Here is a 16,054-nt window from a genome sequence, read left to right on the forward strand (position 1 = left end):
ATGTAGTTTGATAATGTTGAATCAATATAATTTTCATCAATATAATTTTCCTTCTATATAGGTCTATATATACACATATAAAGACAATTATGTGTCTAGGTATAAACATAAAGACATTTGCCTACATATACACGTGTAAAGACACACACATACATATAAATTGCAGGAAAATTCAATAGGTTGGGTCTTTAGTAAGAAAGCAAAGTAAGTATATAAGGCTATCCTTCCATTTATTGGTAGAAAATTATTTTCACCTGAATTTCCCACAAGTAATTTAGATTTTCACTTTTGAACTTGAGAATTGGTAAAACCACCCTGTAAGGTCAGGACTAGATACAGTGCAGGTTTTCTGATCCCATGCAGACCGGGTAAAGGAGGAGTCAGAGTCCTCAGTAGTTTTGCAGGTTTTTTATTTGGGGTTCACCAGGCATATGGCAGGCAGGGGTGCTGGCTGGGGGGCTGGGAGGTTGGCAGGCCTCCCAGCCCCCAGCAAGTCTTCACTCTATCTGGGCTCTCTGGCGTTGGTTCTGCTGCTTCTCGGCTTTTCTTTCAGCTTCGGCTTTGGCTTTTACTGCTGCTACTGGTGCTGCTGGCGTCCCCCCGTGACGCCGCCCTTAAAAGCACAGTCTTAACTCAGCTGAATCCCATCTACCTATGCCATTACCCTATTCCAGGTGCCCGCCATCAGGCATGCATTCAGGATAAGAATCCATCATCTATCCTGATGGCGGAAGGGCAGAAAAGCCTGACATTTTCTTTACCCTACACACCCGTATTACAAAAACAGTCTCCTCTCTTACATTGTAGTACCCTGATATACATAGAATACTATTGTAGTGTGTGGAAAGTGTCTCCCCTAAATTTATACCCACTTTTGGAAATACAGTCTTTGCAGCTGTAATTAGTTAAGGATCTTGAGAGGAAATCATCGGGAGTTAGGATGGACTTTAAATCTATTTTCTGGTATCTCTGTCAGAGAAAGGAGGGAGATTTAGACACCAGGAGATACACAGAGAAGGAGGCAATGTGCTAATGGAGAATGTGATTAGAGTCTTGTGTTGCAAGAGAAGGAACACATGGATTGCTGACAATCAAAAGATTTCTCCAGAGACTTCAAAGCAATCAACACTGCTGACACCTTGATCTCAGATGTCCAGCCTTCAGAGCTTGAGAGAATGCACTGCTGTTGTTTTAAGCCACCTGCTTTGTGCCAATTTTTTTTTTTAAGGATTTATTTATACAAAAACTGGGTACAGTCAGAAGCACGGGAGGGTGAGAGAATTCACCCGAGCCAGAGCAGGGAACAGAATAGGCAGACTGATGAAATACACTGCTGAAGGTAGCACGGGGCAAGGCAGGAGAGGTCTGCGCGCCGTGTGGGACCCTCTCCGGTGGCCGGGGATTGAACCACTGCTGCAGAGGCTGCGGCAGTTTCGCAACCCAGCGCTCAACTGCTGCACCACCAGGGGAGGCCCGTGCTAATTTCTTACAGCAGCCCTAGGGTACTCATACAGATCCTATTCCTCACCATCTTCCCAGGCCCCAAAGGTACCATTATATAAATAACTTCTTATTTTTTAAAAAACATAGATTTTTACCGTTTACCATGTGGAGAGGACAATATCCACAAAGATATGCTGAGCTGGGTTTCCTGAGGCTCACAACAGCTCTAAACAAAAACTCATTTGACTTAAATTGCCAATTATTTAATTTTGTGTTGACGGTTGACTATCAGCTCTCCTTGATCCTCTTTCCAATTAATGTTGATTAGTGTAAGCTCATTTAGTTGGTTAATATTTATTTCCTAAAAGGAAATGCATCTTGATTGATATGCCTGGGAGAAGGGAGCTGAGATCCAGGTTACTGATGGTTGTTGCCTTCAAACCTATCAGTGTTTCCATTATTAAAATCCTGTCTCTTTGAAGTTATTTACTTTGCTAATGATAACTTACAAGAAGGAAGTCTGGAAAATTAATTGCTGATAAAAGCTGATAAGTGCTGATAACTGTCTAATGTAATAACCACAATGAAAATATTAAATTATCCAATTCTCTGGTCTGGTTTTAACTATTGTAGATGTGGAGCAACAAATTGTCTTTAGAGTTCAGTTTTGAATTTTTGGCTGTTGGGCACCTTTCACAGCTTCAAAGTAGACCCAAATGGTGTGTTACACTCATCTAAAGACTTAATCTTTTTTTTTTTTGCTTTCACTGGATTAAGGCTCTATATATTTGTGGGTACCAAGTCTCCTAATTTTGAGAGGGTTTAAATTTCCATGTTTTTCCTAGTCTTAAAATATATTAAAGTGTTGCATCTATAATAAAAAATGTGCATATATAGGAGAGGTACAGTTCTAAAATGGGGATGGGAGGCTATGAATATCAAGGAGGAAGGAGTAGATATCAAAATGGACAAAGTCCTTACAATTTAGTAGGGGCTAGGGGCCTCCCTGGTGGTTCAGGAGTTAAGTCTCAGCACTATCAACCTATCGCCAGCCACTGTGGCATGAGTTCCATCCTGGCCAGGGAGCTACCCACATGCGCAGCAGACCTCTTCTGTCTCGCCCACTGTTCCCCTCAGCAGTTGTATTTCAGTAGACCTGCCTGTTCTGCTCCTCACTGTCTCTGGTGAATCCTCTCACCTGCCCCCATCTGGCCTGTACCCCAGTTCCTGTATGCATAAATAAATAAATCTTTAAAAAAAAAAAAGCACAATTCAATAGGGGATATAATGTTTTGCAGAAATTTTATACAAAACTGTATCTAAGGTTCAGAAGAAATTTGCAAAGAAATGTTTGGCTCTTAATTTAATCTGTGACTCCCTGTATGAATATATTGTGATTACTATGTAGTAATTTAAGGTCTAAATTAGAACTCTCCAAGTGACAAATGTTTTCATCCGGAGCAATGGCACCCAAATTACGTTGGAAACCTAAGCAAAATGAACTTGAAAAATTATATGCTTACTATTTAACTGCAGAAGTGAAAAGTGGTATGTCATCTTTGGATTTATTCTCATGTGATATAGTCACAAGTAAGTCAAAAGAAATAACTTATTTTTTTCAAAAATCTAGTCCTACTTTTATTTTAATTTTATTTATTTTTAAAAATTATTTATTTTTTACATCATTGTTATTTTTTAAACAATATATGCTTCCCCCCTCCCAGGTGTAGTCCCCAAATGAAATAATTTATTGAGCAGTTAGTGAAGCCAGCGTTTCCCATCAAACTCATTATTGCTTTAAAACCCAGGGTTGTGTCTTTCACAGGCCAGGGACTGTATTTAACCTTGGCTGGATGGCAGTTGAATGACCTTTTTGGGCTGACTGGGCACAAGAGATGTTCTCAGCGTGAGTTTCTCCGCAGTTCATTTCTTTGTAAGGTCATGGACTATCTCTTTGGACTTCTGAGTTTGAAATGCATAATTTTACTCATCTTCACTATTTCAACTTTAGTAAGAAGCACATCCTATAGATAGTCCATGATGGCTTTGCATGACTGAACCATTTTAGACTCTTACTATTCCCACCACTTGGAAGCAGAACACAGGGCACACTCATCCACAGAACTACGTGCAGAGAACAACCAGGTCATTAGATTTCTCGGTCCCTTCGTCGTTAGGTGACCATCAGCTAGGCCTGGCCAGCGCGCCCAATGCCCAAGGGCACTTTGCAGTCGCTGAATATTAACACCAACAGTTACGCCTTTCTCTGGACCAACCGTTGGAAGACCTGCACGCAGATGTCTGTTAATTTTCGGGGCCTGACTTCGTTTCCGAGGAATTTAACTCCACCTCTTTGGCCTCGAGGGTGAAACAACGCCCCCCTGCGCGCCCTTCACCCAGCCGCCTCCCACTTTCTCCAGTGGCTGAAGTTCTGACTTTTCCTAGACAGCTGGAGAAAGCCAGCTCGCAAAAGCAGAGCTATATTATCCACTTCCTCGCTCCGGTGGGACGCTAGAGAGGAAATCACACTTTGTAACTGGCTCTCCCGGGGGAGAGGGCAGCGCAGCCCTGAGGTCTTGGGCGCGCGCCCGCCTGGCTGCAGGTTTGACTGACGCGGACAGGCCGAGGGCGCCGGGAGGCGTGGCGGGGGCCGTGGGCCGAGCCTGAGACAAAGGGACTTGGGCTGCCACGCCGAGCAGTGAAGGGCATTCTGTGAGGTCCTTTTCGCAAGTCCGGGGAGGGAGCCGGCGGAGCGGGGCGGGGCGGGGCCGGGGCCTGGCGTGGAGGGGCGCCGGGTGGGGTGGGGGCTGCGCGGTCACCAGGCCCTGCAGGCGCGGGGTTGGCGCCTTTTCTCCGCGTCGGAGGCGCCGAGCCCGGGGTCGGCCAGCCCCGTGTCCTCTCGCGGGCCTCCGCCCCGGCCCGCGGGCCTCCCAGCCTAGGTGAGTCGGGGCGCTGGCGGTGGGGACGCTGGGGGCGCTGCGGGGGAGGGGTGCGGCCCCCCACGGGGAAGCCCTGCTGTCTGGGAGCGGAAGGGGGCGGGGTCGGCAGTGATCCGCGCTGGGGTGCCCCCCGGGCGCCCGCAGACCGTGCACTGCGGCGGGGGGCGGGGGGCGGGGGCCGGGGGGCGGGGGTTGGGGGGAGCCACCCCTTTCTCGCCTCTTGCAGCAGCGACGTGGAAGGGAGTGGCCGGGTGGATTCGGGAACCGTGTCCCAGCACAGCCCTGGGGACGAGGCCTGCAGCCCTCCGGGTGAAGGTTTTGAAACTTTTGGGGGCGGGAGTTGTACTGGGTCGGCTCGGCCTGCAAGATGGGGAGCAGGCAGTCCTGGAGGACTCTCTGCAGGGGGTGCACCCAGGTGGTAAATGGACGCCTCTTAATTGTGTTTGAACCTTGAGGGGGTGCGGGGTGGTTGGCCGACCGGGGACGTAGGAGATGGCGACCCAAAGGTGTGAGTGCAAGTCAGGGCTGCTGGGGGTGGGGCAGGAGGCATGATGGTCCTGGGCGCAGATTGGGGCCCGGGCTGGTGACGGGGCTGACAGCAAAGGGGGCAGAGCTTGCAGCCTTTTTGCAGTGTCGACCCATTGGCTTCGGGGACAGTTATAAATAGCGGTCCCGGGAAGATGGCAGAGTGTCAGGTCAGGTTTTTATAGGGTGTTGTGCCTTTTGTTGGCATGCTGGGCTTTAACATGTGAGTTTACTGTTGCAAGCGTCCTTTATTTGCCCCATGGCAAATGAAGTCTTGTAGGATGGACTCTGGAAGGGTGGAAATGTCAAGAGCGCTTGGGCTGCATACCTTTGCTGATAGGATCAGTCTTCCACAAGGCTGCAAAGGCATTTCATTTTCAAAGGAAATTTCCCAAAACTGCTGGAGGAAGGTGTTAAGTAGATAGATACCTAGGATTTGTTGTAGGTTACCAGCCACAGGTGAACATTCAGTCAAAAAACTTGTTTTCTGCTGTTGTGTGCAAAGCCCAGAGTTAATACCAAATGAGTAATACTGATAAAGATATTGTGTTCACTTAATCCTTACAACACTATAAAGTAGATGGAATTATGACGATTAGAGAGTCAGGTCTAGGGAAGTGAAATGACTGATTTTTGAAGTCATACAATAATTTGCAGAGTGGGGGTCTCCAATCACAGTTCTTCCTTTGGGCCTCTGCTGGCCCCTCTAGGTCAGGTGCTTATCCTCCAAGCTTTTACTATTTGGGGGGAGAGTTACCCAAACAACTTCTTTTAATCTGCTGTATTAAGAAAATCTCTCTTTTTTCAGTTTTGAATTGTAAAATTTCTCTCCTTTGCTTCAAAGCCATAGGAAGCAGATGGAATAATAATAAAACAGCAGAGAACTTTAAATTGAAGATAGGGGAAAATGTCGCAATTAATATGAACTGCTGTCTTTGATGTAAATAAGTACAAGCCTGTGATAAGATGTTTAAGATGTTTCAAATAGTCACTATCTGTCAGGGTCATTTGTATTTGATTTAGGGTGATTGATAGGGATTGTTCTTGGGAATCAACTTTGTCCTGATTACTGCCTTGTGTGTTATAATCAGTGGAACATTTGGTAGAAATTGGCCTCAAGGCTTTGGCCTAGAAATTGTTCAATGTAAAATTACCATTTTACAAGTAGGCAAGGCAAAATTTCCAGACTACAGGCCACGAAATAGTATTTCAACTTTTAAAAGAATGCAAGATTTCGTTAAATCATAAAATTTCTAGGGGCTAATGGGCACGCTGCAAACCACTTTCTCTATGCTCCTTTTATAGATGAGCAGACTGGACAGAGAGATCCAGGTCAAACAGTGAGTGAGTTGCAAACTTAGACAATACATGGGCTCCATTATGTCTAGCTTTGTTTTTGCTGAAGAGGTCTGGGTAAGCCTTGTCAGTCCTGTGAGAATGATGGTTTTGGGGAGTTGGGATCATTTAAGAAGAGAAACTAGGGAAAGTGAAGGAAGTTGTGCTAGGACAAGGTCATACATAATGGGAGAAAAGATCCCCCACAAGATCAGAATTATCTTTTATTTTCTTGTGCATTTCCCTTGGTTCTTGGTGTAGAGTCAGTGAATGATTTGAATGTGTAGCTAAATTCTGAGCTCATTTGCTGTCCTTTTTTAAAAGATTTTTATTTATTTATTTATTTATTTATTTATTTATTTATTTATTTATGCATATGGGAGCTGGGATGTAGGCCAGAAATGGGGGGTGGGAGGCAGTGAGAGGATTCACCAGAGGCAGAGTGGGGAGCAGAATAGGCAGATTTGCTGAAATACACTGCTAAGGGGAGCAGTAGGTGAGACAGTTCTGCTGTGCCGGGCCAGGATCAAACTCAGGCCATAGCGGTGATAGCCCTGAGACTTAACCCCTCGGGTACCAGGGAGGCCCCTGCTGTCTGTTCTTAGCCATGAATAATTCTTGAAGTGCCCGTGACTGAATGAGGAGACTATTTACGGGACTCAGGGATTCTTTAGTTCTGAAACTAAGTGACATATGTGGAAACATTTTGAGAAGGTAAAACCTATTTAAGTACAAAAAGTTATTCACATACATTTTGATTGCATGCTCAAGCACTTATGCTTGGTAGCTGTGCATTCCATACATACATGGGAATTGCCATTAAAGGCAGTGGAGGTAGCCACTGAAGCCTCAATAACAGTGAAGGTCAATGACAGGTCTCCCAGTCTAGTTAGAGCTGACAAAAAAATGACCACTGTGAGAACCACTCACAGATGAGTCCCTAGTTATTCCCACATCTGTAAGCACACATCTGTGTGATTAAAATAACCATGGAATTTTTCTTTCTTATTGGAGTGACATTGCATACATGTTTAATTTTTTTGAGATGTGCATTTAGCAAATACTACTTTCCTACTGACTCAGTCTCAGTTCATGGGGTTTCACTGCATGGGCACCTGGCTGTCCTGAATAGGATTTCAGTGTTTTCTGGACAACATGGTGACTAAATAGGTTGCTACTGTATTATACAGTATCTTATACAGTATATAATATATTGTATATTATAGTATATATAGTATATAATATATGTTATACTATAGTACATAATATAAAATATACAGTGTTTTAGCTAATTTAAAGGAAATTCAAGGATAATGTTGATTATATGCAATTATTGCTGCATGTGCTGAATTAGAGGATAACTTTCATGTAACATGTGACTAGACTGTATAGCAAATGCAATTTTGTCCAGCTGTATTAAGCATCTATTAGACTTATGTGACCTAGGTTTGGAATTGAATATTGAGTTTATAACTGCAACTGAAGTGGGAAAATGGATCCCAAATTTTAAATATTTGAACTAGAAACAAACTCTGTGAAGCATCTTATGTAACTTGACTTGACAACTAAATTCATTGTAGGTGTCTGCATAAAATGATCATATTCCAGGCTTTTTGGATTAGTGTTTTTCTTAATGTTTTTGATGTTCAAAAAACAATATATGTTTCTTTCAGGACATACATATTTTATTTTCTTTCCTCTTAGTGATTTACCTTCACGGAAATTGGGGGATTCAGAAAATTGGGAGCTCTTATGAACATGGCCAACCTACTGAGAACAGCGGTGACTGGCTGTTCATGTCCTTTGCTTAACAATTTGGGGTCCTGTAAGGTTTTCCCTGGGAAGAAGGAGTTTTTACGAAAACTTCATACTCATCAGGTGCTGTGGTCTGAAGCCTCTGCAAAACCAGGTAAAGTCTCAGTGTGTGTAAATCTAACCTTCACGTTATAGGCAAGAATGGGTCTCCTGATAAAAGGAAAAGTCATACAGATTGACAGCCTGGCGCTTGTGAGTGATCATTGTCAATAAAAAAACATATGAGTGCTTTGCCAGATTTTCCATATATAGTAAATTCTGGAAAAAAAGGAAAGGTAGTAGAAAAAGAAAAATGATAAACTAGTTGAGTTGTACTATTTTTCCTAGCAGTTCTTCCTATTTCCTAGTCAGTATTGGGGAATTATACTAGATATGTTTCATCTGTGCTCATGAATTTGAAACTAAATGTATTAACTCATCTGCATTAATACTTCTCCGTTTAGTTAATGGCAACTTCATCTCATTTACTCAGAAGCCATTCTAGATCTTTGTGGGAGGTACAGATCAGCTCTACCTTGTATCTAGAATCTGTCCTCATCATCACGGCTGGTGTCATTCTGTCCAAACCACCATCATCTGTCACCTGGACTATTGCACTAGTCTTCCCAATGGTCTCTATGCTTTCTACCTTGCCCCTCTTACAGTCATGTACATGATAGTGAACATAATCCTTTCAATGAAGGAACCTCCTTTTTTTTTTTAAAGATTTATTTATGCATATAAGAGCTGGGGTATAGGCCAGAGATGCGGCGGGTGAGAGGACCCACCAGAGTCCCCCACCAGAGTGGGGAACAGAACAGGCAGATTGACCAAAGTACACTGCTGAGGGGAGCAGCAGGTGAGACAGGAGAGGTCTGCTGCTCCATGTGGGTTGCTCCCGGGCCCACCGGGGATCGAACTTGTGTTGCAGAGGCTGCGGATTGCTTCATAGTGCTGTGCTTAATCCTTTGTGCCCCTGGGAGGCCCAAAGATCCTCCTCTTGCCCAAAGACTGTCCTAGCATGCTCTCTATACTTACTGGCCAGGACTCTGCCAAGTGCCATATATAGCTGTAAGGAAGGCTCAGATATTTAGTCTTTTTTCCAGAGGGCTTCTGTTATTAAGGCAGACAAATAGGATGGATATTTGGGAGGCAACCAGAAATCTTTGCCACATAGAATAATGCCCTTCTTTTTCATTTAAGCTTGCAGGATAGTGTTTTTTCCCCTCCTCTATAAGATAAGGATTCTATTTTTCCCTTAACATAACCACAATGTAAGTATCACGTTGGAAATCCTGAACAGTAATTTCAGTCAGTATTCATTATTTTCTCAGTTTTTTTCTCTTTTCTTTTACAGTTCCCTTATTCAAATAAGGCTCCCAACAGGGTCTACATGGTATATTTGTTGCTGTCTTTAGATCTCTTTTGATCTTATGTCCCCCTCCTCTTGTTGCTTTTTAATTTGTTCATTAAAGAATTTTGTTATTGCCCCGGGGAATTTCTCACATTCTAGTTTAACTGACTGAATTCCCTTGATACTGTTTAACCAATTTCTTGGTATTGTTTAACCAATTGTTTAACCAGTTTCTCTTTCCCTTGTGTTTTCTGTAACTTTTAGCTAGACCTAGAGGCATGACAAAACTCAGGTTTGTACTTCTTGGCAAGAATACTTCCTAGGTGGTGCTATGGAATATCTGTGACATTACATCAGGAAGATTAGTCAGTGAGTTTAGGTGCTGTCATCTTGAGCCATCTGATGTATTGCCCATCTGCTTTTCACTTAACTTTGGTTGATGATCATTAAATGAATTCATGACTCTATCTCATCTTCATTTATTAGCTAGAATTTTTCTATGAGTGAAATTTTTCCTCTTGTTTAATTACCCTGAAATTGTACTAATGAGATGGGATGCTTGATCTTTTCCTATTATTTGCTAAATTTGGTAATCATCAGTTGGTTTCCTTATATATTAGTTTTTCACTCCTGCTGTTATATATGTAACATATAACACAAATGTAACTTACCTTTCTGAAGGCCATGTACGGAGATGACTGTCACTAGGTTTATATCCACATTTGGTTGTGGCTATCAAAATGTTGAGTATAGGGTTGTTCTCCAAAGCAGTCATGACCATGAGGATAGGGAGACCATAAACCTCAGAGCATTAGTTGGAAGGGTGGACTTAGCATTTTAAGTGGTCTGTCAACCCATTTTTCCCCCATGAATAAACTAAGTTAGTCATATGCCTTAAGAACCATTTGATTAACTAAAATATTTGCATTTTCAGAAGAGGGGGGTATAACATTTTGCATTGCTTAACAACAAAAAAAGGCAAAGCATTATGATTATGAACCAGGAACATTACTTTGAAAAGCCAGTTATATGTGTAGTATATTTTAAACAGACTGCCCATTTCTATTTTCTGAATTTTGTTATTAAAATCATTGTTTTCTGTCATTTTTAAACCTTTGTAGGAATTCCATATAAGCAATTGACTGTTGGCGTTCCCAAGGAGATTTTCCAAAATGAGAAGCGAGTGGCACTGTCACCTGCTGGTGTTCAGGCCTTGGTCAAGCAGGGTTTTAATGTTGTTGTGGAATCGGGCGCTGGAGAAGCTTCCAAATTCTCAGATGATCACTACAGAGCAGCTGGTGCCCAAATCCAAGGGGCAAAGGAAGTGCTGGCTTCTGATTTGGTGGTCAAAGTAATTATTTCTTTTTCCCTCTCCCGTTTGTGGCATGCTGATTTTTTGAAATCTGTTCATCAAAAAGTTCAATTACTTTCTATTATTTTCTAACAATGTCTTTGTCTGAAAGAATTGGTTGCATGTTGTGACTCTAGTTCATGCTCCACTAGAACTTTGATCAGGCAATGTGATCTGTGTTTTCCTATGATGAGAAAAAGTGGTCTTTGTTTTTATACAAAGACCTTGTGGAAATTCTCTTTTAACTATGTAGGAAATAATTGCTCTACATGATTCATAGATACCTTAAGTGCCCACAGGTAAGTAGTTAACTGCTACTAAAAGAAAGAATGGTATGGAGCTCCTCCTGGTACTGAATGTACAGTACTTTTCTAGATACTTAGAAGAAATGATGACTTAACTGACATGGTGCTATTTCTAGGAAGGGAGGGATTCTTCTGGAGAAAGCAGTCTGGGAGTAAGTAGTGAGTAGCCTTATGTTAATATAGTGTCTTAAGATAATATAGAAATCTTTGTGTTAAAGGACTTTAGAAAAAATTTGAAGTTAAAAATTACATGGGAAAAGGAAGAGTGATTGTATCTGCAATTACAGATAATTACTAGAGTTGAGGGTTAACTTAAGTCTTAAGCTTTAACAAACAAAGTAAACAGGGAAGTAAGGATTTCATAAGCAAGATCGTCACTACTCACTTTTTCAGATCAGTTTTTTTTTCTGAGTTGATTTCTAAGGGGGTATCAATCATATATTTTTTAAAATATAAGGTCTACTGAATGACTTATCAGGGTCTTAAATAATGTGTGTTTTTTTTCCCCCAGAACATACAGAACTCTTTTTTGGGTTTGGAAAATTAATAGTAAAATTTATGACATGAGATAAATTATAATTCAGCTAAAACTTTTAAAGTGTTTCGATATACCCATAGATAATTGGTAATATAATTTGGCATCGTAAGAAAGCTTAGTGGACACAGAGAAATAAATATAATTCGTTTCAGTGTCCTAGGGATCAAACTTTTTGAGATCCGCAAAAAGAGGTTCATAGGGTACGCATAAGTTTTGGAAATGCTCTGTATTCCTTTTAGAGAGTCACAGTGTATTGAGAATGTTAAAGTTGCTCAGAGGATTCTATAATATAGAAACTATATACTTACGTGAATAAGCTACTTCTCTTTGGACCCTCTCTTTTGAACCAAGTCTCTTACTATGCCAAAGATGTAATGATCCAATAAACACACTCAGGGAAGTGTTCAGTTGGCTTAACTCACTCATATGGCTGTGGTATCATGGGAGCATTTGAGAGGGGCCAAAAGAATCCTTTCAAAGCTATCCTTTAATTTTTATTAAATCTCCATTATGGATTCTCATTGAGGAAAAATAGACCTGTTCGGGGAGTCTTAAAATTTCAGAACCTAAAATCACATGCTTTCCCAGATCAACAATTGAAATGAGGGGCCTCCCCAGTGGCACAGCGGTTGAGCACTGGGTTGCGAAGCTGTCCGCAGCCTCTGAGAGCGGGTTCCATCCCGGCCGCTGGTGAGGGTCCCACATGGCGCAGACCTCTCCTGCTGCGCCTGCTGCTCCCCTCAGCAGTGTATTTCATCAGTCTGCCTATTCTGTTCCCCGCTCTGGCTCTGGTGAATTCTCTCACCCCCCGCGCATCTGGCCTGTACCCCAGTTCTTGTATGAATAAATCTTAAAAAAAAAAAGCTAAAAAAAAAACCCACAAAAAAAAAACAATTGAAATGAGAATGACAGATAAAGCAAGGTGTCTTGTAGGCAAATTGAGATGAAATGCTGTGAAATGAAAAGTATTGACTTGGTATTTGTATTTCCTTCTTAAAAGTTAGTCCCAGTGCTGTGTTTTTCAGTGCTTAAATGTGCTTGGCTAAAAGTACTTGTTGCAAACCAGGAGGCAATAAGATGATATGCTTTAATTGAAGATTGATTTTAAACTTGGACATAAACACATTTTAAAACATTTTAACAATGGAATTTATAAAATTTGGCTTGAACACATGGACATTTGAAACATTCAAGCACTTGGAGTGTATGTTCATTGACTTATTTGGCACTTATTTTTCTATATCTTTTAAAAAATTGAAGTAACTTTGATGCTAGCATTACATACAATTTCAGGTGTATGTGATACTTCTTAGAAGATGCTTCTTAGAAGAAAATTAGGCTTAAACCTAATTCAGGAGGGCTACTATTTGTTGTGTTCATTTAAATATCCATTTGGACTATTAAGGTAATGTAAATCTACACATTCCATAGAGATTTTAGTATACACAGTTTTTGTTTTGTTTTTTACTTTCCTGTGTTTCTTTCCTTTTTTTTTTTTTTTTACATCGTTGTTCATTTTTAAACAATATTTGCTTCCCCCCACCTCCTCAGGTATAGTCTCCATGAAATTTCCTTCCCCAGTGCACCCGTGCACCATCACCTCAGTCCCCTGTGCTCCTCCCTCCCCCCTCTTATCTCTCTCCCTCCTCCTCCTCCCCTGCAGGATGTCTCTGATTTTTTTTTAAAGCTAGTTGACCCTTCTCACCTCACCCCTCTTACTACACTGAAGTATTTTTTATTAAAGATTTATTTATTTTTACTTATTTATACAAGCACTGGGTACAGTCAGAAGCACGGGAGGGTGGAGAATTCACCAGAGGCAGAGTGGGGAACAGAACAGGCAGACTGACAAAATACACCACTGAGGGAAGCAGCGGGCACAGCAGGAGAGGTCTGCGTGCCATGTGGGACCCTCGCTGGCGGCCGGGGATCCAACTGGCGCTGCAGAGGCTGTGGGCAGCTTCGCAGCCCAGTGCTCAACCACTGCGCCACCAGGGGAGGCCCTGTCTCTGATTTATAATTGTTTTTGCTTTGTTGTGTTTTGTACTGTTATTATTTTTTTTTTACATTGATGTCTTACTTGGTTCTCCTATATTCCTGCTATAAGTGAAACCATCCTATATTTTTCTTTTTCCTTCTGGCTTATTTTACTGAGCATAATTCCTTCTAGCTCCATCCATGTTGCTGCAAATGGCATGAGTTTATCTTTTTTGATTGCTGAATAATAGTCCATTGTGTATATGTACCACATCTTCTGATCCAGTCATCTATTTTTGGACATTTGGGTTGTTTCCAGTTTTTACCTATTGTAAATAGAGCTGCAATAAACATAGGGGTGCAGGTGTTCTTTTGAATCAATGTTTATGTGACCTTTGGGTAGATCTCTTGGAGTAGAATTGCTGGGTCATATGGTAGCTCCATTTTCAGCAGACTGAGGAACCTCCAGACAGCTTTTCATAGTGGTTGGACCAGTTTGCGCTCCCACCAGTAATGTAGGAGAGTTCCTTTTTCACTATATCCTCGCCAGCATTTTACACAGTTTTTTTAACTCCTTGTACCTCCAATGTTTGTGCTTGCCAAAATCAGCAAGAACTGGATCTTTGAACATGCAACAAAAACTTGTCTATTTGTATTAATTTCTTTTAATTGTACTATAGTTACAAGTTTTGGGACAAGTCTGTTGTAGAGTAATATATTTTTTCCACTACTCTACAGTTAATTGCAAACCTGTCCCAACACTGTTTCTTAGGGGTGTGTACTCTTTGTCCAGACAGCTCATAGGTCCTAAGTCAGAGAGTAGATGGTGTAGATCCTTGTTTGCTTTTCCTTGCTTAGGAATTTAGTCAGAAATTCACTGCTGAAAGATTTACTTCTGCAGTAATATTTCAGCCATGGTATATAATTTAAGCTATCCTGTTTACTTAAAAAATATGGTAAAGGTATTTATATTTTTTTAATCTGTTACTCTACTCTTTTCTCAGGTTCGAGCCCCCATGGTTAATCCAACGTTAGGTGTTCATGAAGCTGACCTTTTGAAGACGTCAGGAACACTGATTAGTTTTATTTACCCAGCCCAAAATCCAGACTTGCTAGATAAACTTTCCAAAAGAAAAACTACCATTCTGGCAATGGACCAGGTTCCAAGAGTCACAATTGCTCAGGGATATGACGCGCTGAGCTCCATGGCCAACATTGCTGGGTAGGTTGATTCTTTTCTGTTTCAGTTGAACAAAAGCACACGGTACTACAGAAACATCCTTCTCTCTTAGAGATTGTAGCCTTTGAGAACACAAATCCTTTTTAAGATTCTATCATTTCACAGCCTTCAGATAGGAAATAGCTCTTCATATGACACTGCTGTTCATTCCCTTTTAATCTTCATGTGTGGAAGAAAGTAGTATTTCTTTCCATCAAGGAAAATGATGGCATGATAATTTGCATGAGGAATAGGCTATGTTTTCATATATGTATGTATATGTATATGAAATTGCCTTTTTTTATCAGTCAAAGTGACTGAATCTGTTGGATGTGGTTCAATTTAGGTTTTACCTAGGTAAATTCATAAATTATTTGGTAAGCAGGGAAAATAAAATGTCTGTACCCAAGGAAGCTTCATTGGTGTCAAGACCCATATTCATAACTGGGGGCTAACTGTGGTCTCTTGATTTCCAGGCCAAGATAGCATAAGCTTTGCCCTCCAGCAGAAATGCATTTCCTATTTTTTGTCCATAGTGCTATTTTGAGAAGGATTCTGTGGTACGTTCTGCTCAGAGGAGTGTGGCTATGACTGAGTAGTCATGTATGCCCTGGGGGAGGGATAGGAATAGTTATCTGCTTGCTGTGTTGCTGACTCTACATAATAGTGGGGAAAATGTGAAAATTAGATGATACTATGAAATCATCTCAGTTAATAAACTAGTTGAATTAGATTTTAAGCATGAAAAGCATTAGTAGTTGATAACTTGCTAATAAGAATGAGGCATCTACAAATGAAAATATTTAGAAAGTAAAACAGTGCATAAAAAAGATTAACCTGAATAAAATCTTTTGTGGCCTAACACACCAAATGAAAGTTTTTCTTGGTTTTATATCTTAGCTGGAGCATATCAAATACACCATATCTGGTACTTTGGGTTTCATCCATTCACATTTGATCTAAGTCAGAAGCCATAAACTAAAATGACAAATTAAAAATACATTTTGTTGTCCTTCAAGTAACATAGCAAATGGTTGGTTGGAGGACATTTTTTGTGGTACAAATAATAGACCAAGGGGCAAAATAAATTGTTGCCATATCTATTTAGTTTGCAGAAGAATTAGGTTATGCAATGTAGGACTTAAAATACTATATAGAAAATGTACAAATTATCCCAGAAATTTCCATTGTAGTGCAGATCAATGATAAATAATAAAATTTTATTGAAATTAATAAAATGGCTATTAATAAGAACTACTATTTCAAAAAGGGAA

General features: G+C 41.0%; 1 protein-coding gene across 2 annotated transcripts in view; it reads left to right on the forward strand.

Annotated features, from left to right (window-relative positions):
• Nucleotides 1–7,994: 7,994 nt before the first annotated feature.
• The window catches only part of NNT (nicotinamide nucleotide transhydrogenase), a gene marked incomplete at its 5' end in the record, with an annotated part of 88,515 nt that continues 80,455 nt past the window's right edge, over nt 7,995–16,054 (forward strand). Inside the window, 3 exons of one of the 2 annotated variants that reach the window (XM_084233172.1) lie at nt 7,995–8,151; nt 10,512–10,741; nt 14,566–14,783. In XM_084233172.1, the coding sequence (XP_084089298.1) occupies nt 7,995–8,151; nt 10,512–10,741; nt 14,566–14,783 (605 nt within the window). The remainder of the gene's footprint in view (nt 8,152–10,511; nt 10,742–14,565; nt 14,784–16,054) is intronic. The other variant, XM_084233173.1, reaches the window with a different exon arrangement.

This window comes from Talpa europaea (assembly GCF_964194135.1).
Source record: "Talpa europaea genome assembly, chromosome: 5".
Taxonomy (NCBI): domain Eukaryota; kingdom Metazoa; phylum Chordata; class Mammalia; order Eulipotyphla; family Talpidae; genus Talpa; species Talpa europaea.